Source organism: Argentina silus, assembly GCF_951799395.1.
Source record: "Argentina silus genome assembly, chromosome: 10".
Taxonomy (NCBI): Eukaryota; Metazoa; Chordata; class Actinopteri; order Argentiniformes; family Argentinidae; genus Argentina; species Argentina silus.
This window is the reverse complement of record NC_139664.1, coordinates 10,843,267-10,867,756: the sequence shown is the minus strand read 5'-3', so window position 1 is coordinate 10,867,756 and position 24,490 is coordinate 10,843,267. Positions and strand designations below refer to the sequence as shown.

The following is a 24,490-nucleotide window of genomic DNA, read 5'->3' as shown; positions in this document are numbered from 1 at the left end:
AAACCGCTAGAAAGCATTTCTTGAGGTGGTAAGCACTGGGAAAGCATCCAATGGTCAATCACAGACATCAGAGAAGAATCACAAACACTAGACAAATCCACTTTGACAGTACTGCATGGTAATGTTAAACGTAATTTATCTGACCTTTCACCCACAATGCCCTTTTGTTCTATTGTGCATTTCTGGTTTGTGAATGTTAGCTTTAAAGCGTGATTTGCTTAATTGCCTGGAACAGAGCAGTTCTGTGGCAATTTCAGTTCTGATAATTGCCTTAAATATAGGTTAATGTGTGGCCTCTTGATGCTTGAGCAGAATGCCCAATTACTCCTTAATGTGGACTGCTTACCAGTAGGACTACAGATGCAGTGTTACAGATTAACAAACTAGGCTGCAGCTTCTCTGGTTTAATTTTCAGCTGCAGTCAGTCTCTCCACGGGTCACCCTGTACACTGCAGACCTTCAATGGGCTAGAGTGTATACAGTGTCTCTAAGGAGCCCTGTCTAATGTTTTTGCAATTGAGCAGCCTTGGCAATCTCATTTGCATCCATGGGTAATCAGGTCAAAAATGTAATCAAGGGTGACAGAAGATGACAGTCGTTCACCCAAGAGGTAGAACCAATTCAAGCGCAATATCATAGAAAAACCAGTTTGCCATAGTTTTGAAGGGGGAGCATTGAACAGTAGAACACACCAGAGTAAAAGAAGTAAATGCAGTTAAGAGAAAGGTTAGTTAATGTCATATATAATGTCTATATATGGTTTCCTTTTGTATTAAAAATGCCACATTGTTGTACATAGAGGTGCAGATTTGCTTTGCTCAGTCTAACATGCGAAACATAAGTCTAGTTGACTTTGGCCTTCAAAACACCCTAGTCTTTGGCAACTACTGTAAGACACTTGCTAAGTTGCTACACAGGTTTGCTGACCCACACACTTCCCTTGTTCTCGTGTTTCCTGTATGACTGTTGAGAAAATAATATACACATTTTATAATAAATAAAGACCAAGGTTGCTTTCCATTGCACAACCCCAGCATGTCAAGGAGGATGCTTACCTTTCCTTTCCCTAGCACAAGGCATGCAAAGCACCTGTACAGGCTTTTACCCAAGATGACGCCTGCTGCATTGTACAGGTCTAACCTTACACTGCTGTAGCCATTCAAAAATAGACTCAGTGTTGCTCTATATTGTCTGACCTCCAAGAACTACCAGAATGCCACTGACCATGTGACAGGAGGTCTTATGATATTTTGCCATAATAAACCAGTGAGCAAATATAATGAGACAATGTCCTTCACCTGGCACTGTAGCTTTTCACTAGACCTGTAACAACCTTAGGTGATGTATGAAACAAGTTCTTCTTAAGCGTCAGCCATTTAACACTGAATGTCACTAAATGTCAAAAGTCAAGGAAGAGTCATGGTGAGTCATGGTGATGACAACAAGTAGTGAGTCATACCTGTTAGCTGTAGAATGAACAATTGCCATGGGTTATGATGAGCCCATAATAAATTCTGCTTTCTTGGACACAATCAAAATGATCATACTCCGATCACTGACTTATAGCCTAATTCCAGGGCTTGTCAAAACTTTTAAGCAAAACATTATTTATATAACAGTGATGATAATAAAAACGTATAAGAAACATAGACAAAAGACAAAACAGAACACAGGTACTCCTGTATGTAATTCAGCAACCACTAGATCTTCTCTACTCGGTGCTAGCGTCTATTTTTACAGTCTGATGCATCGGAATTTAGGCAGAGTGCCAGAAGTTTGTTCTATCTGCTGATGACTTTGTTGAGGAAAAGGTTTGGGATAGTAATTAAGCTCTCTCTGACTTCTACAACAGTTTAATATTCATCCATAAATCTGCGTGGTGAAATCACTTTAACATAGAAACATGTGTTCAATTTGACAGCTTCAACAGGCATGGCAACGATCAGAAATAACGGGGTGAAGGAAGGCGAACACTGCAGATCTTCTTTTGACTACACGTCTGTCTCTAGTGAAATTGAGTTGAGTTGCAGCGCGAGATGCAACGACAGGGAGTGCATGCACTGACTGTCATCTCATCATACAAAATCATAGTTTGATGAAGAACATTTTAAGTAATCATAGATATCATGAAAATCATGATAGTTTTCAGTATTCTATATTGGTAAGATGTTCAAATTTCTGGGGAAATCTTAAAGTCTCCTGACCCCAGACGGAGTGCAGCAGGGCAAAACTCTTGCCTCGCGGGACAGCTTGTCCATAAATTTCACCAAAAAAAGGGAAACGTTCTTAAAACGCGGAAACTACAAAGCATTCCGCTATTTGACAACGCCATGAAATACATTATTTCAAACAATGATGACAGACAACAACATTGAACAAGTATTCCATTGTTGCTAATTATTCTTTACCTGCTGTTTTCTCCTTTTGTATTTGAAGGCGGTGGGTGCAGAACAGTTTGGTTATCCTCCATATCCAGCACACATTTTGTATTCAGTTCCTTTTCTGCAGAATTCAGAAAATTGATTGAACTCAGGCCACTTTGCAAATGTGATTTATAGTCCATATCTAGCAATCTCAGGTTGAAAGTCGCAAGCCAGATGCAGCAACCCAGGCTGTCAAAAGCAGGACTTGCTAACTTTCTACCTACAGCAAGAATCTATAGCTTTGATGTTGGATAAAGGTCAATAAAAGCTAAGAAGAACAAAAACTCGCATGTTTATAACAAACATCACGAACTTTATTCTTAACTTACCTCGGCGGTTCATGGGTCGAACCCTGACTGCAACTTTTACCTTAGTATCCGACATTTTCATCCACTTTTCTCCCACCCAGTACCACCAATATGTTAGCAAGCTATGCGCAAGCTATCGTCTAGCTATCCGCGACAAGACCCTTCCAGTCCAGCTTTCTGCCGGTGAAGGGGTGTATGCCCTAATAAGACAATCCCAAACAAGTCCAGTCCAAATCAGTGAGAAAAGAAAAACGGAACATTTTCTTTATATCCATGAAGTTAGCTTCCTATGAAAACCCAGCGCTGTGCTCCAGCCTCAGACAGCATCCCAACCGCCATCTTCCAGTGGGAGCAGTTCGCGCACTGCTGGAAATTCTCCTCCTGCCGTCGGCTATGCAAAAGAAAAAATGGATTTTGAATGACACGAACCGAACTTGGGGGAAACCCACGGGTGATCGGGAAAAGTCGGAGACCATCGAGTAATCAGTGCACGCTGGCCATCTAGAAAGATATAAAAGGCCTATAGCAGATATCAAATGTGAAATACAGACTGGTGTATACAGACTGGTGTAAAATCTGTTTATATAAACACAAAATACCCGTGTGGAAATCACGAAGTGAATTCAGAAAGTGCACTCTACAGTATTCTGTATCCTACAGTAACTATAAACCAATTATAAATGGTATAAACACACATTAAAGAAAATAAGTAACTTTTCTGATGGTAATTCAGCCATTAATTCATACAAAACTGTCAGTCATCATGAAAAGCACTTTATTTTGTTCAAACACCCTATAATGATTTCCTCATGCATCAGAGATCCGATAGAAAAACAGGTTTACATGTTTCTGTTGCACTTTAATTTATTGTCACAATAAGAATGTAAAGCTTTTTCTGGACACATCATTAGTGAACATTAATTTGACAGACAGCTCTCATTTCCTGGTAACATCTGAGTTCGCTGAATACATCTTCACTGCATGGTCTCCACTGTCTAAAACAATTAATGTGTTCTGTGCAGTGGCCACCAGCCCCACTGGGCGGACTAAGTCCTCACTGACAAGGGGGGTAAGTACTGGGCCGTTCTGGAACGTTCCTAAACTCCAAATCATCCCCTGCTGAGAGTCAATCACAATCACATTCCCTCCTCTGTCAAAGGCAACAGCAGATATGCAAGGCCACACTGTGGACCCCAGGCTCAGGCTGAAACTGTCTATCTGAGAGAGTAGTTTAAAGTCTTTGTTAAACACCTTCAGTCTCGTGGGATGATGGCTCATTGGGTCCTGCGTGGGGTGCCCAAGTTGCTCCACAATGGCAATGTTTCCTGTCACCAGACAACATGCTACCGTCTTGGGCTGCTGCAGCTCAGCAACGACTGCATGGTTCCTCAGAGTCACACCCCGACCAAAGTCAACTACCACTTGGGAAAGGGTGCCAGCCTGGGTGTCTGTGACCAGGATGTGTCCACAGCTGTCCACATCCACACCCCAAGGCAGCTGGAAGGAGTCCCGGATCATCAGCACAGCACTGCCCCTGGAGGTGAACACCTTCACTGCACTGTCTCCTGCATCTGTCACCACAACGTACCCACTGGGAGTTACCGCCACATCCACCGGGTAACTGATCTCTCCATGCGCACGTCCTCTCCGCCCAAAACAGTGCAGGCGCCTGCCCTGAGGACCAAAAACCACTACCCTTTTGTCGCCGTCATGCACCACCACCATCGTCCCTGATGCCCCAAACATGGCTATCCCTGTAGGGTTGATAAGTGTCCCCCAGCCCCCAAAGGCTGAGCAAAGATGCAGAGCCCCACAGCCGAGTCCACCAACACAGCCACTGCCTCCTCTAACCTGGTGTGGAACAGGGGTCCTGGGGCTCCTGGTCAGCAACAGCTCCTGCAGGTCAGTAATGGCCTGACAGTGGGAAGTGCTGTCAACATTGCATAGGTGCCGACAGAATGGGCACTCAAGCTTCTTCAGAATTGGGTGGGAGAGCGCCCTAACGCATTCCAGACAGAGCACATGGCCACAGGAAAGATTCTGTGGTCGGTGCTCCCTTTGTTGCGTGCTGAACTTCTCAAAGCAGACTTTGCACTCCAGCAGGTTGATGTGGATCTCTCTCAAGATTCCCTCTGGTCTCAGGCGCCCATGGCTGGGGGAGATAGGAGGAACCTCAGCCATGACAGATATTACCTATTGTTAACTATACCTTATTACACCATAAGCTCTGCTGCAGTCAGATGGAAAGTCTTCAGAAAACAGGAAGGGAGAAGATGGAAAAAAGAGAGAAAAACAGGGAGAGAAAGAGAGAGAGAAAAACGCTGCACTGGTAACATTTTGTGCACTCACGTCAACCAGGCCCAGATTGTCATGTGACTCTGACACATTTTCTGCACAATCTGAGGCTCTTTACTGCCCTCTTTGGGAACGTAAAGTGACACACAGGGGTAATTCAGCGACTTCTCTGTGATATTTGTGATACACAGTTTACCCTAGGGAATGGGTAGCTCTATTTTGTGTTTTGTCCTATGAGTCTGAATAGTGACACAAGTACTCATTTGTTGCATGTCCTTGTCATCTTAGCCATTAACATCTAAATCAGATAAGGTGCCAACTGCACTTCACTGTGTGATATTCTAAAATAATTTCAGTTCAGCTTCAAGCGCTCATCAAAGTTGCTCTCTATTATTTTTTCCTGGTAACATCAATTAACAGTTTCTTGAAATCTATCTCTTTGTAGGTCAGTACATGGCAGCTATTTCGGTCTGTCTGTTCCCTGGTGTGCCGACTGAGTGAAATCCGATCCCATAGAATCGTAAGGACAGCTCCAGCAGCCCCACTTCCCTCTACTGCAGCAGAGCGCTCTCCAGAGGTCAAACAAGGTGATTCCACACTTTCCATTACAGTGACAAGTAAATACCAACGCTCTGACTAGAACAAGCTGTTGAAAACTGTAGAAATTTTAATGCACTCACTGTACCAAGCTGTGTGAAGATGGCATGTATACATACATTTTTGTTTGCTATATGGAACATACCAAAGGACAGGACAACTGTGTTGCAATTGTAAGAGACAAGAAATTGTTCCACCCCACATGTGCACAATCATTGCACCATCATAAGCCAATTCCACAATGTACCCACAGACAGTCACAAGCAGTATCACATGCTCACACATAGAGTACAAAGGAAAGGTTCTTCCATGACAGATAGGGATGGAGCAATTCAGTTACATTTATATTATATATACAGTTAGGTCCATATATATTTGGACTCTGACACACTTTTTGTTATTTTAGCTGTTTACCAAAACATATTCAAGTTACAATTATATAATGAATACCTTCTCTTTTTCAAGGGACCAAAAGTAATTGGACAATTGACTCAAAAGCTGTTTCATGGACAGGTGTGGGCTATTCCTTTGTTATTTCTTTATCAATTAAGCAGGTAAAAGGTCTGAGTTGATTCCACGTGTGGCATTTGCATTTGGAAGCTGTTGCTGTGAATGCACCACATGCGATCAAAGGAGCTCTCAATGCAAGGGAAACAGGCCATCCTTAGGCTACAAAAACAAAAAAATCCATCAGAGACATACTGGCAACATTAGGAGTGGCCAAATCAAGACACTCAAAAAAAATAATGCACTGGTGACCTTGGCAACACAAAAAGGCCTGGACGTCCACGGAAGACAACAGTGGTGGATGATCCTTCACATGGTGAAGAACAACCCCTTCACAACATCCAGCCAAGTGAAGAGCACTCTCCAGGAGGTAGGCATATCATTATCCAAGTCTACCATAAAGAGAAGACTTCACAAGAGCAAATACAGAGGGTTCACCACAAGGTGCAAACCATTCATAAGCCTCAAGAATAGAAAGGCCAGATTAGACTTTGCCAAAAAACATCTAAAAAAGGCAGCCCTGTTCTGGAACAGCATTCTTTGGATAGATGAAACTAAGATCAACCTGTACCAGAATGAAGGGAAGAAAAAAGTATGGAGAAGGCTTGGAACGGCTCATGATCTGAAGCATACCACATCATCTATAAAACACGGTGGAGGCAGTGTGATGGCATGGGCATGCATGGCTTCCAATGCCACTGGGTCACTAGTGTTTATTGATGACGTGACAGAAAACAGAAGCAGCCGGATGAATTCTGAAGTGTTTAGGGATATACTGTCTGCTCAGATTCAGCAAAGTTGATTGGACGGTGCTTCACAGTACAGACGGACAATGATCCAAAACATACTGCGAAAGCAACCCAGGAGTTTTTTAAGGCAAAGAAGTGGAATATTCTGCAATGGCCAATCACCTGATCTCAACCCGATCGAGCATGCATTTCACTTGCTGAAGACAAAACTAAAGGCAGAAAGACCCACGAACAAACTGAAGACAGCTGCAGTAAAGGCCTGGCAGAGCATCACAAAGGAGGAAACCCAGCATTTGGTGATGTCCATGGGTTCCATATTTCAGGCTGCCATTGCCTGCAAAGGATTCTTGACAAAGTATTAAAAAGAAAAAGGTAACATTTTATTTATGATTGTTAATTTGTCCAATTACATTTGAGCCCCTGAAAATGTTCCTAAACGTTCATACAATATTTTTGTTCAACCCCTTGAATAAAAGCTGAAAGTCTGCCCTTCAATTGCATCTCGATTGTTTCATTTCAAATCCATCGTGGTGGCGTACAGAGCCAAAATTATGAAAATCTATTGTCACTATCCAAATATTTCCTGACCTAACTGTATGTTTATATTTCATATGACAGAATATATAAAAATACTGTCTATTTCACTGAAAACACAATGTACTGTATTTTTTGACTCAAACAATGAAGACAGAAAAATTAAGAGGAAATGCAAAACATTTTAATAAGTCTTATTAATTCACAGTGAAAAAAACACACAAGTCTCCTTTTCCACATAATTGTTTTGGCAAATGGTATCCTAATCCAGAAACAATGTACCATTACATAGCCAGGGAGCCTGGTCCATTCCACAGAGGATGACAGTGTCTGGATTGTCTGGGATTTTGAGGGACGTACAGTATAGGTGCTGAGATGACAAACAGAAAGAAGCTTTTTTTATCTTCGATAGAGCTCTCTGAGATCACAAGAATGGAATAGTATCACAACTCAAAAAAAAAGTATGTTCATACAAACTGCAAAATTGTTAGGAATAAAAAAAAAACAACAACAACATGAGTACATGCATACAGGCACAAGGGCATTAAATTAAAATGTTACAACAACATTGAAAGACAGGTGTGAATACTGGCTTCTTGGTGTGTGGTGTGAGACAAAGACCCTTTCACTACTACTGTGACATTCCTCCAGAAAAACATGGATCGTTTGGAACACAGCCATGCAAATGCCATGTAGGAAGAACGTATATAATAAGAACGCCCACATGGTAAAACAAAGCTACCTGCGCAGACAGGTGAAGCTTTCGGTCAAACATGCAAAAATATGAATGATTGCCCTCTCTGGTCTTTACAGTAAAAAAGAAAAGAAAAGAAATGATAGCAGCCACAGATGTACAGGGAGAGTAAAAATCACTCAAGGTCACGATGATTTCACAAAACACACAACCAACAAACATAACAAATGTACAGAATTTCGAAAACAACAGAACCCAAACAGCTCGTATGGAGCGCCTAGCAAATTTAAAAAGTGCTTAAACCGTGTGCTTTGCTTTGACCCAGGTCTAACACCAAAAACGTCTAATCATCCATCCTTGCCAAAGCTGGTTTGCATTAAAATACTGTTCACATTCCACTCTTTGTTCAAGTCATAAAAACAAAAACAGTGACCCCTTACGAACATGAACCTGTAAATAGACATTTGATTATAAGTTGGCCCAATACGAGAGAACCTTAAACTTCCCCAACAGTATCAAATAAGAGTCCAACATCTGTGATATATTTAAATAGTGTCTTTTTAAATTTCGAAAATGTATTGAACCAGTCACATATACAGTAGTCTGATGACACAAAATTTGACTGGTATATGAAAATGAACCAGTACGGTTCAAATAAACTATGAGTTATATCTTGGAAAGGATATTTGCGAATCACAGTAGTTTACCAACTACAATGAACATGCATTCTTACTGAGGATGAGCAATATTGCCATCATATATAGATACTGGGGAACGGTGATCAACTGCAGTAGGGGAGGAGCTCAGACTGTGCCACATATATCGGGGCATGTCTCTATAGCCCATATCCCTCCCCTCTCTTTATAACACTGCATGGACATGCTGACACACCCCCCCCTCTCTCTCTCTCTCTCTCGCTATTTCTGTCTTATGGGTGGGTAGTTCTCTATAAAATGTTGAAATGCTGGAAAGTGTTCACATCTTTCCTTCTTTCTGCCTCCCTCTATTCTCCCACCTCTTCCATGGGAATTCTGAGAGGACCTCCACCCTTGGGCTCCCTTTACTTCTTGTTACCCAGACCGTTGGTGGATTTGTTCTTTCCTGAACCTTTTCCTTTCCGCCTGGTGGCCAGGGTAGTGCCCTCCACCTCCAGCTCCATCTCTCCTGCAGGTATTAAGGAGGGAAAATTCAACTCCATTAAGTGGATATGGGGTATAGGACATGTTCATGAATGAAACATTTAAATTATATAAATAAGTTTTATATAGAAAATATATCTACATTGCACTGATGTTTAAAGGACAAAAAACAACAACTGTCTAACCACTAGAGGTCAGGCAACTACCACATATAGGTTTCATTAATTCTCTCTGTCTACATTTGGATAAAATTCAACATCCTCGATAAAGGGAGGCCTCACATTAAATGACATTTTATATATCAAACACTTTAATATGCATTGCTTCACCATAGATCACGCAATGCTAGAAAAAAGAGCCACTTGCCTTTAAACCCTTCAGAAACACAGTCACTAGATTCAGCGTAGCTGCTGTCTTCACATTCTGAGAGGCTCTGTGACGCACAGTGGGTCATAAGACATTACACACATACCATTCACATATGATGACCAGAGCAACATGCAAAGTTGTGCAAGAGAATGAAGGTTAGAAATCTTCAGAGGAAGGGCTGTGGAGTTCATATCTATGAGACACCAGGAGGTCATGTTTGTCAAGGGCACAATAGTCAGTTGGGTTTTTATTGTAACTAAAAACACTTCTCCAGGTGTGTAAACCAGCATTCACATAGAAATGTCATTCAGTGAAACTTGGGTTAAATAACCCTCTACCCAAATATGGCTTCAAAAACTGCTGAACCATGAAAGTAAAGAGAGACAAGAGCTGCAGTTCTGGGGTTGATGAAAATATGTGTCCATGTAAATGTAAGGCATGCATTTAGAGCATGGTACCACAGCAAAGCAAATCTAGACGAGCAACATACCTTCTCTCTTGTGCCATAATTCTCTGCGTACCAAACCATTCCATACAGGCACAGGAATGTGATGAAGGCCTAAGAAGCAGGTGAAAGAGCAACAACAGAGAAAGGTAATGATTAACATAAGAGTTTATAAGCTAAAGGATTCATTTGTTTAAGATGGATTCTCAAGACACACAGTATTGAAGTTTCATGATTGCCCCACTGTTCAAGGTCACTGTCAATTCATGTGTCAAACATTATGAAAAATCCAGCATGGGAGGCCCAACACTCACATGCTCTAGTCTAAGGTAGTTACCCATGACTGTCTTTCTCATCAACATAGTGATAGATTTTAACTTGAGAAACGTGAGGAGACTGTCTTACCACACACAGGAGCCAGAGGATCACATAGAGGACCTGTGTTTTGGAGAACAGGTCCTGTCCAAACTTAATGCACGCCAAGGCCTCCAGGAAGGCTATGGCCCTGTGTGATGTAAAGAGAGACACAGCGAGGTCACACAGCTGAGCCTGACAGGCAATCAGCTCAATATCCCTCCATGTCACACAGGTGTTGACATGACAGAGTGAGAGAGGGAATGTGAGAGGGTCAGAGAGTTAAAGGCAGGCTGATACAATGCCTATATGAGTGACTTCTCTACTGAGCAGATGTTTACATTCAAAATCACTAACCAAGATATAACACTCTGCCTAGTTGAATGTTTAACTTGGCTGGAAACACTAGGAGATATACAGATTTCATATGCCTATATATGGAAGTAGATAAGGGCATTTTATAGGTATTGTAGTACTTTAGAGATCAAGTCAATGCATACGATCAAGAGACCTATTATCCCACACATTCTTACAACATGTGCTTGATGACTTATTTCCAGTAGGTCTAAATCTTGTCGAGCTCCAGGATAATGGCAGCTATTGTCTTATGGTTTATTGGCAGACTGTGTGGGCCTTGTGGGTGTGTGTTAAAAGCCAGGCCAGCTACTGTTTCTCACCCCACGCTGCAGATCAGTTAACATTCACAACAACACTGCCTTTATCTGTGGCCCTCATCTGCTCAATCTCACACCCGCCCCCAGACTGGAGTTTATATACAAATATACAGTGCAACTGTTTAAATGTTGACTCAAAGCAAATCAACAAATAATCATTCTCAGGTTTGTGAAACACTTACCCAAAGACCCAGCATTGTGTCCCAACTCGTTTGCACTGTGTATCTGTAAGGTATGCATAATACTGCCTAAAACAGAAGACAGAGCAAATTAATGAGGAATATACAATATGCAAGCCAAAACTCTCAACCAACTTACAAGAGTGAAAGTCTCAAATCCAGAAGAAGTGAGATCCCAAATGGTTCCCAAAGACTGGTATTCAAGGGAAGAAGGACAGAGGGTGAAAGGGAGAGGATCTACAGAGGTTCCTACCTCACTGTGGGCGCTGTAATGATGCCAACGAAGAGGATCCGACACCAGCTAAGGGCATGGCACGCTGGGAACACAAAGATGTGCTTCAGGAAGAACGTATTCAATTCTGTCAGCTAAAGGAGAAAAGGAAAAAGGAGGGGAAAAGAGAGTTATCCACCAACACAACAAGAGAAACAACAGTTGTCCTCCATTTATAGAGCTACATCTCAATAACATTCAACTCATCCACAAATGAGGAAATGCACATACTGTGAGTTCCAATTATAACAGTACCACAGTACAGTTCTGAGGTCGAGGGGTTTAGGTTGGAGGTTCACAGTGTCCCAGTTCCTCTCATCCAACACAAGAGCTTAATGAAAGACTGAGGCCTGCCTTATTACTCCCTCATTTGGCCTGGAGGATGGGCCCTCTGGAGAGGAGCTAAACTGTGGCCACTCTGAGTCCACTGTGCACCCCCCCCCCCCCCCCCCCATATCCCTCCCCCCTCTCTCCAACTACTCTCAAAGACCAGTAATTACTATTTAAAGCCCCCAGAGTGTTGGGAACAGGCTGAGTGAAGGAGGGTAGAGGACTATTCTGTTTCATCACCACACAAAAGGCAGAGAAGCACCAGCTTTCATCGCCATGGCAGCCAGCATGGAAGAAGGGGGGGAGGGCGGGGTGACGGGGTTTTTTGGCAGCCACAGTAGGCTCTCTGGTTAGGTTAACAGTGGAACGCACTGGAGCTTACTCAAGTTCTCAATCCATGGTGTCCCCTGTCCATAAATTGCACCTCTGTCATCCAGCTTGTCTTACACTATTAAGAGATGAGCTGCTTATATGGAAGTACTGTAACAGTTCTCTACGATACAGGACTACAGACAGATCCATCTTGAACTGCTTTACATTTTAAGTGACAGTGCAGTCACTTAGCAGTCAATTAGCCTGGGCCTTATGATGTGGAGTGCATCTAATCAGAGCTAGTCTATATTAAAGCAAAGTGAAAGAACATTCATTTACCTGCCAGATTATCATGAAGAGATACACCCCTGTCACACGCTGGAGGGAGGAATTGGGGTCGAACCAGCGTACGTATGTCCAGCTGGCTGGGGTGAACTGAAGCACTGCACGTTTGATCTTCCCTGTGGTGGTGTGGATGTCCCTAGGCAAAGAGATACACAGAGGAGTCACAAAGGCTTGCAGACAGACATACAATAAGATAAAGTACTGTGTCAGTACAAGGGGGAAACATGGGTGAAAACAATACCATAACATAAATCATTCAAGTCTACTCCACAGTACAGAGTTTCCACTGGTCACTGAGCAACAAACCTGATTAAATCTCACAACAAAAACAAAATTACAGCTTATTTTCACTTTTTTTTTTTTTTAACCGTTTAGCTACTGAAAATCTTGCTGCAACAAACGAATGGGATGAGCTAAACAGAGGCGTTGCAAGTGGAACCCCAGTTAAAACATAAGACCTACTTGATGCTGGCCCAGTGGTAGGTACGCATTTCTAGGAAGCGGCAGACGGTCATGCCCATCCAGATGCCCCCTCCGTTACACAGCAGGATGTCCAGGATCACCTGGTCCCACCAGCACTCAGCAAAATTAGGCAGCAGGTGCATGAAGAACAGCTGGGAAGGGAAGAGAGGTACAATGGATACTGTTAGGCCCTGTGCAGTACCAGATGTTTAGGTTGTTTTAGAGGACCGCTCAGGCCTTTTTCAATCCTCTGTCCATTCCCACCATTCTGACACTTTGCTGTAGGAGATCCATCCAGTGTGTGTGTGTGTGTGTGTGTATGTATGTATGTGTGTGTGTACCTCAGTGAGCTCCCAAGTGATACTGATGGTCCAGCAGAGGCCGTAGCTGCGGATGAGCAGGGCCTTCATGCCCCAGCCCCAGAAGTGACTGAAGGCAAAGATGTCAAAGTGGCTCAGGATTCGCTCCCAGGTGATCACATGACAGTTTACAGCGTATTCCTACAGAGAACAGGGTTCAAGGTTGAAATCAATCAATGATTCAGTCATAGGTTATTGTCCCCCAACACAAGGAATCAACACAAAGCTCTAAGAAGCAAGACTGATAACCTGATCAAATAAGCACTACAGGTTTCAGTGACTTTTCATTCTGGCTACGAATGCAGCTGTAGGAGTGAAGTCTGTTATGCAGATAAATACAGACAGTTAGCCTATATCAATATGGAAACCAGAGTTGTGTCACCTAGGTTTATAGCCAGTAGCATTTGTAACCAAATAATTTGGCTGTGCAAATATTTAGTCTTAGTCTTAGCCTGTTGGTGAAATTCGTTTTTGAAGCAAAGGTGTCTTATATCTATAGAGTTAGTACGATAGTAGCCTATGGCACCCAAATAATTTTTCTGTTTGGTCACAGAAAGTGATTGTAAAAAGTTTATGAATAAACATCTTGCTTCATTCACAGACTTCATTCCATCACTCTCCTTTTATAGAGGGGCACTACATCATTCGTGGGGGACAAAATGTTTACTGTACAGTAGACTTGTTTGAATAGGGAATATCATGGACATTGACATAGCAAGTAATTATCAGTTGTGTTGCACCACAGTGTTTATAGCTTGTGAGCTGCTCTCTCACCATGATGTCAGCCTCCCGGGTGGCATAGCGCAGGTTGGGGTCTAACCAGTACATGATGTGCTTCACCTGCTCCCAGTTCAGGAAGTTGATGAAGACCAAGAACAGGAAGTAGAGGACACTCAGACCTGATCAGGGGATGTAGAAATAAGAGATATGAGTGATTCAAGCAGTGCAGAGATTGATTCAACTCAAGCAGTCCTGAGACAGTGCAACAATTGCTATTCTTACAAAATAGTGAAACATTTATGGTCAAGCTCACTTACCAAAAACCATGCGCCATATTGCAGGGTGCGGTCTCGTAAATGGTCCTGGAATGACGCATGAAAAGAATATTGAATGAGTAACTTGATCCATGAAGGAGTTCAGTTAAAGGACTTACTAATCTAACACTAACTCCACCAGTGGGCTGATGGAGAGTTTGTCCTTACCGTTAGGAAAGGCCAGGATACTGATGATCAGGAAAAAGGAGATGACCAGGATGAGGCCTATCCAGAGGTTATTGTCAAAGTTCCCATCATCCCTGACATCAAGGCAAGAAGTAAGAGCATTACCAATACCAATAAGACACATCATTAAGGTACAATCACGTGTGTCAGCAGTACATGAGCAATGATAGGTTTGACCCCCAACATGATTGAGGGGTTCATGTCTCCTCCATCAATTGTAGGCTACTGAATGTAGGCTAGCCTAATCCACCTCGCAGATCTCTCGACATAGTTAATCAGTACCGACCGACCCAGTTCTACAAGGATTAGCTAGGTTTGTTTGATGATAAATTAGTCTTGATGGAGATGCGGCTGAACTGCATGATGCTGCGAGTAATGGCATGCAGGTTGCAGATAATGGAACACTGGGTCACGGATGTGAGATCCAACAATGCACATGCCGCTTCGCACCAATGTTCTAACAATAATCGCCATAATATGTTATTTTCAAAAACGATCTTCTACCAACGACCTGGGCGAGTTAGCTACATTATCACCATGCAAATATCCTCATTCATTCATTCGAGAAAAATAAGATGATCAGGAGCTGCAGGCCTGCTTCCTTCAGAGAACTGCAAGCGTAGTCCTGCACTTTGGGCAAAACTGCACAACAACTTGCTGACCAAATCGACAGAAATACTACTAGCTGCAGCTGTTAGCTACTAATTTTGATATACACCCATACGGTTCCTTATAGCAGGCTGCGTTGACAGGCTGATAGAGCATCCGTAGCCAGCTAAGCGCTAGCTCGCGCTAACTCACTTACCTTGTAAATGCAAAATACATCAAGCTGAGCACTGTGCATGTTAACAACGTTATTGTGTGCGGCTTATAGAAAAAGTCGATCGTAATATCTTCTACTTGCTGCTCGTTGATCATACGGAAATGCATTCTGTAATTCACATCATCTTTGCTCAGAGTACGGGATCCGTACAACAAGGAAGCCATACTTGCGAGAGAGCAAGTGACGGGAATGAACTTCACCCCCTTTTTAGAATAACATTGAACCTCGACGCGGTTGATGATCACTGTTTTCCATGAGTAAAGGCAAAAACAGTCAAGCGCATGTCCACTAGCAAGTTAAATTAGTGGGAAAGGGATGACCTCAATAAAATCGCCAAAACAAAAATGATAGGAACGCAGTCTGTGTGAGAAAGTAAGGGCTGCACGGCAATGCAAGAGTTAATTTGAAACGAGTTATAGGGAAAATGAACTCTAAATTTTGATTGGTGTGTGAGTGTAGGGAGCGCCCTCTAAGGAAAGCCGAATGGGTCAATCACGTGCCTTCTCTCTTTTTGTAAACCAAGGTCAGTTTCCCACCTCGTGAGGTTATTTACGTTCCTGTCATCAGGGAAACACAACCACAATCTTTGCGTTGGTATCATTGGCCTTGAGTGGGCTAGCCATTTGAACTCATAAGTGAACAAGTATATGATTTGTGTGTCATACATTATTGCACAAAAAGTAATTAGTAAAAGTATAATTGCAAAAAATATAATGACATTAAAAACTAACCTCAGGTCTCTATATACATCATTATTGTGAACTTGTGAATTATGGTCTCCTGTTTGTCAAGCAATATGATAGTTAAAAGACATACTGTACTACCGTATGCATCTATTTTTGTGCCTTTGCCACCCTCAAGTGGTGGCCTTTAGGGTGTTAAGGTCTGTTCATGAATATGATATTGACATGTTGTTGTAATCAAATAACTTGAATGAAACTACGACTATAACTGTCATTGACTTTCATTTATGTAAATGTAATAATACAGTATGTCAATTACTAACTTAATAGTTTATAGTTGAATAGAGTAACTTTTCTTTTTGTGTGAAACAAACTGTCACAGATTGGCTTTAGCATTTCTCTATATATAACGGGCTCTGTGGTCTGAGTGTGAAAGCATCAAAAAGAGAAGTGTTGACCACATTTTGTAAAAACAAATATTTCCCTGCTGAATGATAATTTACTCATATGAACACTAGAAAAGCCATGATATAGTTGGCCTACATTAAGGGGGATAATATCAATCTTATGTATCTTGTGTAGTACTTTACTTTATGTAGTGATCATTGTTGTTCAATAAGTCAATTCAAAAGTCGATCAGAACACATTCTATAAGAATGTGTAATTCTCTGTTGACTACATGTAGTTAAGGGAAAAACTGTAATTCATGGTTCAGAGTTAAATAGCTGCTAACTTCAGCTAACTTTAGCCACTGCTAACAAAAATGTATGGGTGTGAATGGGATCAAGAGACAAAGTTCAACATTGCATGGCCAAATCATCTTTTTGATTTGGTTGGTAGTTACTTTTTTAGTTACTCTGAACCATGGATTACAGTTTCTCCTGGCCCATGGACTACTTTCAGGGTAAGGAACCATCTGACTATAAGATGTAAAAAAGTGAACTATCCCTTTAATGCAATGTGGATTTATGAGACAAATGTCAGCAAACTACACAAAACATCAAATGTTTAAACTCTTTTATTTCATATTATGATTCAAACGTAAAAATGTTTTGAAAATGTCAAATTGCATTATGCAAATGGTATTTACAGAAAAAAAGTAATGACTAGACTACGGCACAGACTAATGCACAGACTACGGCAATAGGCTAGGTCTTGGTTAAATTGCTCCATGAAAAAAACATACAAATGCTAAACGTCATAAGTATTTACTTTAGAAGTATTTCATATTTGCCAAATGATATCCACCCAACGTACATGATACTGTACATAGTTGAAAGATCAACAATCTTTTTAAAATGTGTATATAGGCCTACAGTATATATTTTGAAATTATAATAAAGTTATTGATATTGCTCCAGGCCAACACTACTCTATTGCTGATTGCTGATACTGTAACAGTAACAAAAGACAATACTCACTCCATAATAGTAAATCCCAAATACAAAATATTGGGAGTCTGCTTCATAACCATGCGCCCATATTAGCTACTATAAAAAACAAAGAAGATTTGTATTTGTCTTAATCTCATTTCACATTGAGGTTGTTTGTCATTCTGCTTAGCTTTTTGTTGTTTGTTGTTGAGCTCTCAACAGTTCTCCAAATTCAAACCTCTTCCTGCTTGATGGTGATGATGGGCTGGAGGGAAAATAAAAACCGTCAGTGTGCTTGGTTGATATACTGTATATAGTGTGGATACTCAGTCTTCAATACGTACTGCATAATAAATCTATGTGACTTACCATAATGTTGAAATACTGTCTGCATACTATTTTACTCTCCCAGTAGATCAAAATCAGTGCAATAATCATTTCAGTGACCAGGAGAGCTGCAATCATGCCATTGATTCCATTTAATACCTGCCAAAGAAAGTATAAAGAGAGTTTTTATTGCAGAAGACAATTACCGTTTTCCTGGTTGAATTTCATGTCACTAAGCTATTGTGTTTTACAGTAGAATCCACGTTTACTAAGCTATACAAAATACAAGGCAAACAATCTGTCAAATGTTTTTTTAACCCATGTTCTCTAGTGTCACTTCATTGTTTGTGCTCGTCATCCTGATAAACTATTAAAAACATCAACACTGTTTTTTTGTTGTCATCCTTACTTTCTCATAGTACGAGGGGTACAAAAAAAACTGAAAAATGCATAGGACAACAGCCACAATTGTCCAGAAGAAGCTGATGATGTTCAATGAAAATGACAGTTTTGCCTATAATAGGGGAGGGCAAAAAGGAGGGGAGAAAGTGATTTATAAGCTGTACTTAGTAATTAGTAATAATTTAACAATTTAGAAAAATAATGATACCGACGGTGATGAAATGTGTTATTCTACAAATGTATCTTACACATTCACCACATTTGTATCTGAATAAGTCTTGAAGTGTGCTTACCACATACATGTCGGGAGAATGGCCTGTAGCATATGTCAGCATACCAGAGCCTATAAACTTTATAAGAAATTATAAAAATTCAATCAATTCAATCAAAATGTATTTCAAATTGTATTTTATATATAATATATATGAATAATTTATCATGTTATAATACATTATATTATATTATAATAAGTTGTATAATCTGGACATTAAACACAATGCTACCTGACAAGTAGTGAGAGAATGAAAAGATACAACTGACATATAACAGAATTGAACTGACATTCTTGTGTGATTCAAGATCAGCTGTAAACATTTTAAAATCTATAAAATGTACTGTTTTTCAGTGTATCATCCAATGATATTGATTTGAAAGTGTTTAGACTGATAGAAGTGTTCCTTACCAGGGCACTGGGCATGGTGTAGCACAAAGAGAAGGACTTTTCACGGAACAGCAGAAGCCCAAGACTGACGACAAAGACTCCAGCAATTAGCTGAGCCGCCTTACAAAAAGAAAACATTATTTAATTGAAATTTAGAGCAAAAAACAGTCCTGTTATTGCTTTACGCTTTATGTTTTGTATTTATGTCACAAGAATATTATAATATTATATTATGGTGGGCTACATGAGTCTTAAATGTATCAATAAATTGTATTTGCTTACTGTAAATCATTTTGTTAATGTATTACATTACATTCTGTTCATCAACCAAAACAAATAATCTGCCATGAGGCTGTAGGAACATGTTTCACATACGCCTAATACTTTGGGTTGACACTTGAGGAAGACCTTGTAGACATCTTTGAACACACAGCGGAAGTTCTCCGGCATCAGCTGGCCCTCTTGTGCATCTCTAAGACTCCCCAGGGGTATGGTGATGACCATACATTCATCAGATTTAAATGTATACTTCATACCTGTGAATATCACATTTTAAAACAATTAATGCAAACACCTATCTATAACACTGATACAATGATGACATAAAAGTTAAAATACTATTGCAAGAATTCCATCGATATGGTGGCAGCTAATTAAAATGATACCTTATTACTTAATTGATTAATGAGGTAAAGTAATTGTAGGACTATATTTAATTATGTTGTTTACATACCTGCTACAGTACTTCAAACTTAGGGGAAATCGCACTTAAGTCTTCAGTGTAATAAATGAGTTAGCTGTGATGGATAAGGAACCACTCTTAGCATGTGACTAATTCTCTCTCTCTCGCTCTCTCACACACACACACCACACACACACCACACACACACACACACACACACACACACACACACACACACACACACACACACACACACACACAGAGAAAGGAGAGAGAGAGAGAGAGAGAGAGAGAGAGAGAGAGAGAGAGAGAGAGAGAGAGAGAGAGAGAGAGTGGTCAGGTTGAAAGAAAGTTGAATAGGTGGATCATTAACAGAATGTACTGTATAAGAACAGAACAAAACAAGTTAATCACACGTGGTTTTCATACTCACTGAGAAGTCACACCAACCCCTGTTAGTGGTTTGAGCAATTGGAGGACAAGGCACGTCTTCACACCAACTGCTAAATAGTGGCCATGTGGTTAACAGTTAAGAAAGCAACATCCCTGTAAATGGAAAATAACTATCTACAGTACGTATACTACCCTTACACACACCATGCAGTGAGAGTCAACAAGTAGTGCCACTGTTAAGTTCTAAAACAATATTATTTAATACCTTATACAGAATAGAAAAGGGTTACAACTTGGTGCAAAGTGATAAGGTTTGAAATATATATATATATAATTCTTTTTTTACCCGTGACATTTCATTGAAGTGTCTGCATGTAAACACACAGTAGGATTGAACAGTGGTATAGGAATAGAGAGACACAAGGGTAAACGCCTATTCTTAACAGTGAGAAAAATAACATCTTACTAACCATCGGGCACGCGCTCACACAGGAGGAAAAGAGAAGTTGATCAAGAGGTGCATCTTTTTTGGTGAGTGTGACTTTGATCAAATAAAACATATTATGTTTATCTCATAGTAATCATTATTTCCATTGTCATTGAATCATGTATTTGTTAATAGTCTATTACTGCAGTTTAATTAATGATTTATTCCTCACCAAAAAACGCAGGCAGGCGACAGAGTATGCCATCAGAGACATTCACACATTTAACTTCATACTTTATGTGTTTTCCTCAACAGCTTTTAAATGTTGGCATATGTCTTGTTATTTGATGGAGCAGCTTTTATGCATTTGTTATGCATTTTATGCTAAATGAAATCCATAATTCATATTCTTGCGCAAATTAAAAAGATGATGATTATCATTATGTGTAGGCTATTTGTTAAAACAAAGAAGATTAGCCCTACTCAGGTTTGGGTTCTGAAAAGGCGAAAAAGTAATGGAATCCTTTGGATTTAATCATAAAAATAAATATATATTTCCAACTGGATATGATGATAATGACAATATTGATGAAGATGATGAAGATTAATGTTGTAGTTGTTGTTATTGAATATGAATAGATATAGGCCTATGAATTGATTCATGATTGCAAATCTATTTCAAAAGTGTCTCAACATAATTGGAACAACATGATAACACCTGCCGTCTTTCCACAGGTAATTGAGACATCATGGCTTGTGCAGACATTCCCATGGTCATCATGGGCACTGGGCAGCAGGATGATGATGAGGGGGACCACAGTGTACCGGTGATTAAGTATTACAAAGCCATTGAGCAGCTTCCTAGTGCAGAGGGACCACTGCATGATCTGCTACGGAAGCAACCTGCAGTCTTGGGGGTAAGACTAAGGGACATTCGTCTAGGAACGTGTTAGAGAAACGAATAGGCCTTCATGATTAGTTTATTCGATTATAAGCATTTTAGCAACAAAAAAAAAGGAAACATTTGAAAAACTTAAAAAGAGACTACATTATAGACACTGTGTCCTCTTGATGGTCCTCTGTGGCTCAGTTGGTAGAGCATGGCGTTAACAACACTAAGGTTGTGGGTTTGATTCCCACTGGGACCATATATACTGAAAAATGTATGTACTCACTGCAATGTAAGTCGCTTTGGATAAAAGCGTCAGCTAAATGGTATATATTACTGTTGATCACATTTTGCTTTGTGATGCAATGTTTAATTTCTCATTCAATTCAATATTGAATTGAATTGAATTGAATTGAATGCGAAAATATACAATATTCTCATGTTTTCTTGTGGTTTGGGCTGGGGCATGCCAACATGTTGAATGCTAAATCATGAAGCGCATGGCCAGATTTCAGGGCTGTATAGTTTGCAGCTAAGATTTAAAAATACTGTAGGTACAGGCATTCATGGATCATACTGTAGGCAGGAAAGAGAAGCTAATGTCTAGCCTACAGTCGATTACAGTATTGTGTAATTGTAGTCTCTCTGTGGTCGTGTTGCCTCCCATGAATTGCATAGCTGGTACAGATGGCTCGATACTACAGTAGTACTCATTGTATGAAATCACATTTCATTATTTTATTTGTATGACTATGAGTATGAATCTTCCTTAAATGATAAAGGATTGTCATTATATGCTTGCACATTTTAATTTGATAGAAAATACATGAATTTAAGATTTATTTGTTTATTTCTAAGGTTTGTTTTGCTTCAGTCTTTGCAGATGGTGAGTGGGTTACTAAGTTTTGGACTAGGAGTTGTGTTTGCTACAACCCAAGACCCGACTCTGTCCCTTTTAACCTTGTTCAGAGTCTCACTCCTGACTGGATTACTGGTAAATGGAAGTTACACGAGCACTGAATGAGTAAAAATGGAATTAGCATGCATGAGCATTTATTGATCATACTGTAGTACAGGCCTGGATCAGTCAGGACTTAGGTAACTGCATTACTACTGCATAACCAAGCAATACTGTACAATCAATTATTTACAATTTACATTATTTTGAAAAAAATAAATGAATATCAATCAATAATTATGAAATGTATTGTAACAAATTTTGAATACTCATTTTCTCTCCCCTTTCACCCATCAGTTTTTCATTGCTGGATTATTGTCTAACCTGTTGTTTAAATCCCCAAGATTAGTACCTGTGAGTAAAATTATTGTATTGCAAATACAAATTTAGTGCATTGTAATGTAACGCAACGTATATGGACTTCTGTAATATTATGTTTATTATTTAGCTTTTAGGTGGATCAATTAATTTGGATAATTTCCATATTCTATGCTTATGTTCAATTTATATGCTAATTTGAAAGCATAGATGCTTTTATGTTTTAAATATGATACATGTGTAGTAAATCATGTACGAATGAATCTTTTTTACTTATAGGTCTGCTTATTTGTCAACATCGGCAGCATAATTGTGGCAGTAGTCGGTGGAGTGTTGATCTGCGTTGATTTGTCTTTCTGGCGTCCCACCTGGCATCCCCAAGATCATCTGAATGTAACCTCAAAAGATTGATAGTGTCACGTTAACGATTTTAACATTTTGAAGTTCTGTATGAAACCAGTAAATGCACATCAGGTTGACCTAATGTGCATTTAATTTTGAGTTAATGCTAACAAATATCTATGGCAAGAGTGAAATGTATTTGAATGTGTATCCTGTTACTGTATCAGAGATGTCCCTGTGTCTTTCTCCAACAGATGGAAGCACTAGTGCTGTGTGTCTTAGTGATGGAGGTGATCATCTCTGCAGTCCTCTCCTCCTGGTTCCGTGCAGAGATGTGCAGTCATTCATTGTGAGCTACAGAATTCCAGTGCCTGTCAACTTCATAGAGGACTGCATCCAAATCCATTCTCTATAATTTAAAATTACATTTGGTTGGCTATATATGGAGTTGTTTATTATTAATTAGTTTACACCTGCAATACCTGCAATTTCTTTACAAAGATGAGTGAATACCCATACTCAGACAACAATAATAGTAACTATAATATCTTGTATGTCTAGTTTATATTCTGAGTACAGGCACGCATCATCGTAGCTCTGATTCTCTTAATTGGTTTTCAAAAAGACAGGTGGTAAAGTTGATTATTCAGCTCAACAACCCAGTTTGATAAAAAAAAAAAAAAAAGCTGTATGAGAAAGAAGCTGCCATACGTATTGCCTCAGATTTTTTCTTTCATTTTCCGACCTATGTGGGTTTTGGGCAGATAGAGTTCTATCTCTACTTGTATCATGGTGATGTCTGCAAGGCCTGTGGTGTTGCACGAGCAGACCGGGTGTGGTCTGTATCAGTTGCTATACTGAGAAAAACAGCCTTGTGGTTAACAGGCCAGCTTCTCTTAGGTGCAAAAGGGAAGCATTCTTCATGAGAATTTCCTCTTAATTTCTTTCTTCTCTATTTTAATATGTTGTCACTGTCACATTCGTGTACATCATGTGCGTCTTGTGCTGTGGTCAGTGTAAAGGTCTTAAAATGGAGTACGTTTTAGAGGGTATGGGGTATATTTCTAGAAGCAACAGTAAATGGGCTTTAGTATCAGTAAATTACCATTTCTTTTTTACCTGCTGTCCGTTTGTCAAAACTGTTGAAAAATTGCTTTAATTTTAAAGTTTAGCACCTGCACATCTTTTTTAGTTTCTGATATTCAACTGATAAATAGCATTGTCTTGCTTTCTTGCAGCATTTTGTATATTTGTTGAGTAGATTGAGATGGGTAGAAAATGCATTTTCAATATGAGGCACAAGTAGGAAGCAAGTAATATAATGGAAAATGAGCTTCTGAGCTTTTTAATATCATGTTTAATACTATGTACAGACTGTCAATGCACAGAGCACTGGTAGCAATATGAAAAGACAGACAGGACAATGTTGCTTGTAATTAAACAGAATAGCTGGCAGCTAATCATGACAACTGTCTGTTGTTAACTTTCCATTTGTATTTGTTTCCTTGAAAAATACACAATAAAAAACTCATCTACAATATACAGTGATACATATCTAGTTAATTAAAACAAATATACAGACCATGACGTACCAGCATTTGTGACGCTAATTGTTTAGTACTGCATAGCAATGTCCAATTTACAAT

At 39.9% G+C, this 24,490-nt stretch overlaps 5 protein-coding genes across 5 annotated transcripts in view; 1 reads left to right on the top strand and 4 right to left on the bottom strand.

Annotated features, from left to right (window-relative positions):
* kif13a (kinesin family member 13A) overlaps positions 1-2,925 on the bottom strand; it is a 35,843-nt gene extending 32,918 nt beyond the window's left edge. The window contains exons 1-2 of the mRNA XM_083678994.1: positions 2,753-2,925; positions 2,409-2,502 (exon numbers count right to left, since the gene is read on the bottom strand). Of these exons, the coding sequence (XP_083535120.1) occupies positions 2,409-2,502; positions 2,753-2,813 (155 nt within the window). The 5' untranslated portion in view covers positions 2,814-2,925. The remainder of the gene's footprint in view (positions 1-2,408; positions 2,503-2,752) is intronic.
* Positions 2,926-3,667: 742 nt separating this feature from the next.
* LOC310811276 (E3 ubiquitin-protein ligase NHLRC1-like) lies at positions 3,668-4,912 on the bottom strand (the record flags this gene model as incomplete). The annotated part of the gene is made up of 1 exon (XM_083679395.1): positions 3,668-4,912. The coding sequence occupies one exon, from the start codon at positions 4,910-4,912 to the stop codon at positions 3,668-3,670; it is 1,245 nt and encodes a 414-aa protein (XP_083535521.1).
* A 2,555-nt stretch (positions 4,913-7,467) lies between these two features.
* Positions 7,468-15,767, bottom strand: ptdss1a (phosphatidylserine synthase 1a). The gene is made up of 13 exons (XM_083678995.1): positions 15,372-15,767; positions 14,549-14,640; positions 14,384-14,428; positions 14,121-14,245; positions 13,329-13,487; positions 12,988-13,139; positions 12,520-12,661; positions 11,521-11,633; positions 11,271-11,336; positions 10,466-10,565; positions 10,106-10,174; positions 9,613-9,679; positions 7,468-9,271 (listed from the first exon to the last, which is right to left on the bottom strand). Exons 1-13 carry the CDS (start codon positions 15,551-15,553, stop codon positions 9,168-9,170), a joined length of 1,416 nt encoding a protein of 471 aa, XP_083535121.1. The 5' UTR covers positions 15,554-15,767; the 3' UTR covers positions 7,468-9,167.
* Positions 15,768-17,072: 1,305 nt separating this feature from the next.
* LOC310811027 (uncharacterized protein) lies at positions 17,073-19,617 on the bottom strand. The gene is made up of 7 exons (XM_083678998.1): positions 19,569-19,617; positions 19,211-19,371; positions 18,857-18,955; positions 18,468-18,524; positions 18,182-18,286; positions 17,815-17,931; positions 17,073-17,710 (listed from the first exon to the last, which is right to left on the bottom strand). Exons 2-7 carry the CDS (start codon positions 19,367-19,369, stop codon positions 17,678-17,680), a joined length of 570 nt encoding a protein of 189 aa, XP_083535124.1. The 5' UTR covers positions 19,370-19,371; positions 19,569-19,617; the 3' UTR covers positions 17,073-17,677.
* A 1,472-nt stretch (positions 19,618-21,089) lies between these two features.
* On the top strand, positions 21,090-24,382 carry LOC310811378 (uncharacterized protein). Its single transcript, XM_083679503.1, has 5 exons — positions 21,090-21,254; positions 22,101-22,220; positions 22,482-22,538; positions 22,782-22,895; positions 23,099-24,382. Exons 1-5 carry the CDS (start codon positions 21,108-21,110, stop codon positions 23,195-23,197), a joined length of 537 nt encoding a protein of 178 aa, XP_083535629.1. The 5' UTR covers positions 21,090-21,107; the 3' UTR covers positions 23,198-24,382.
* The last annotated feature ends 108 nt before the right edge of the window (positions 24,383-24,490 follow it).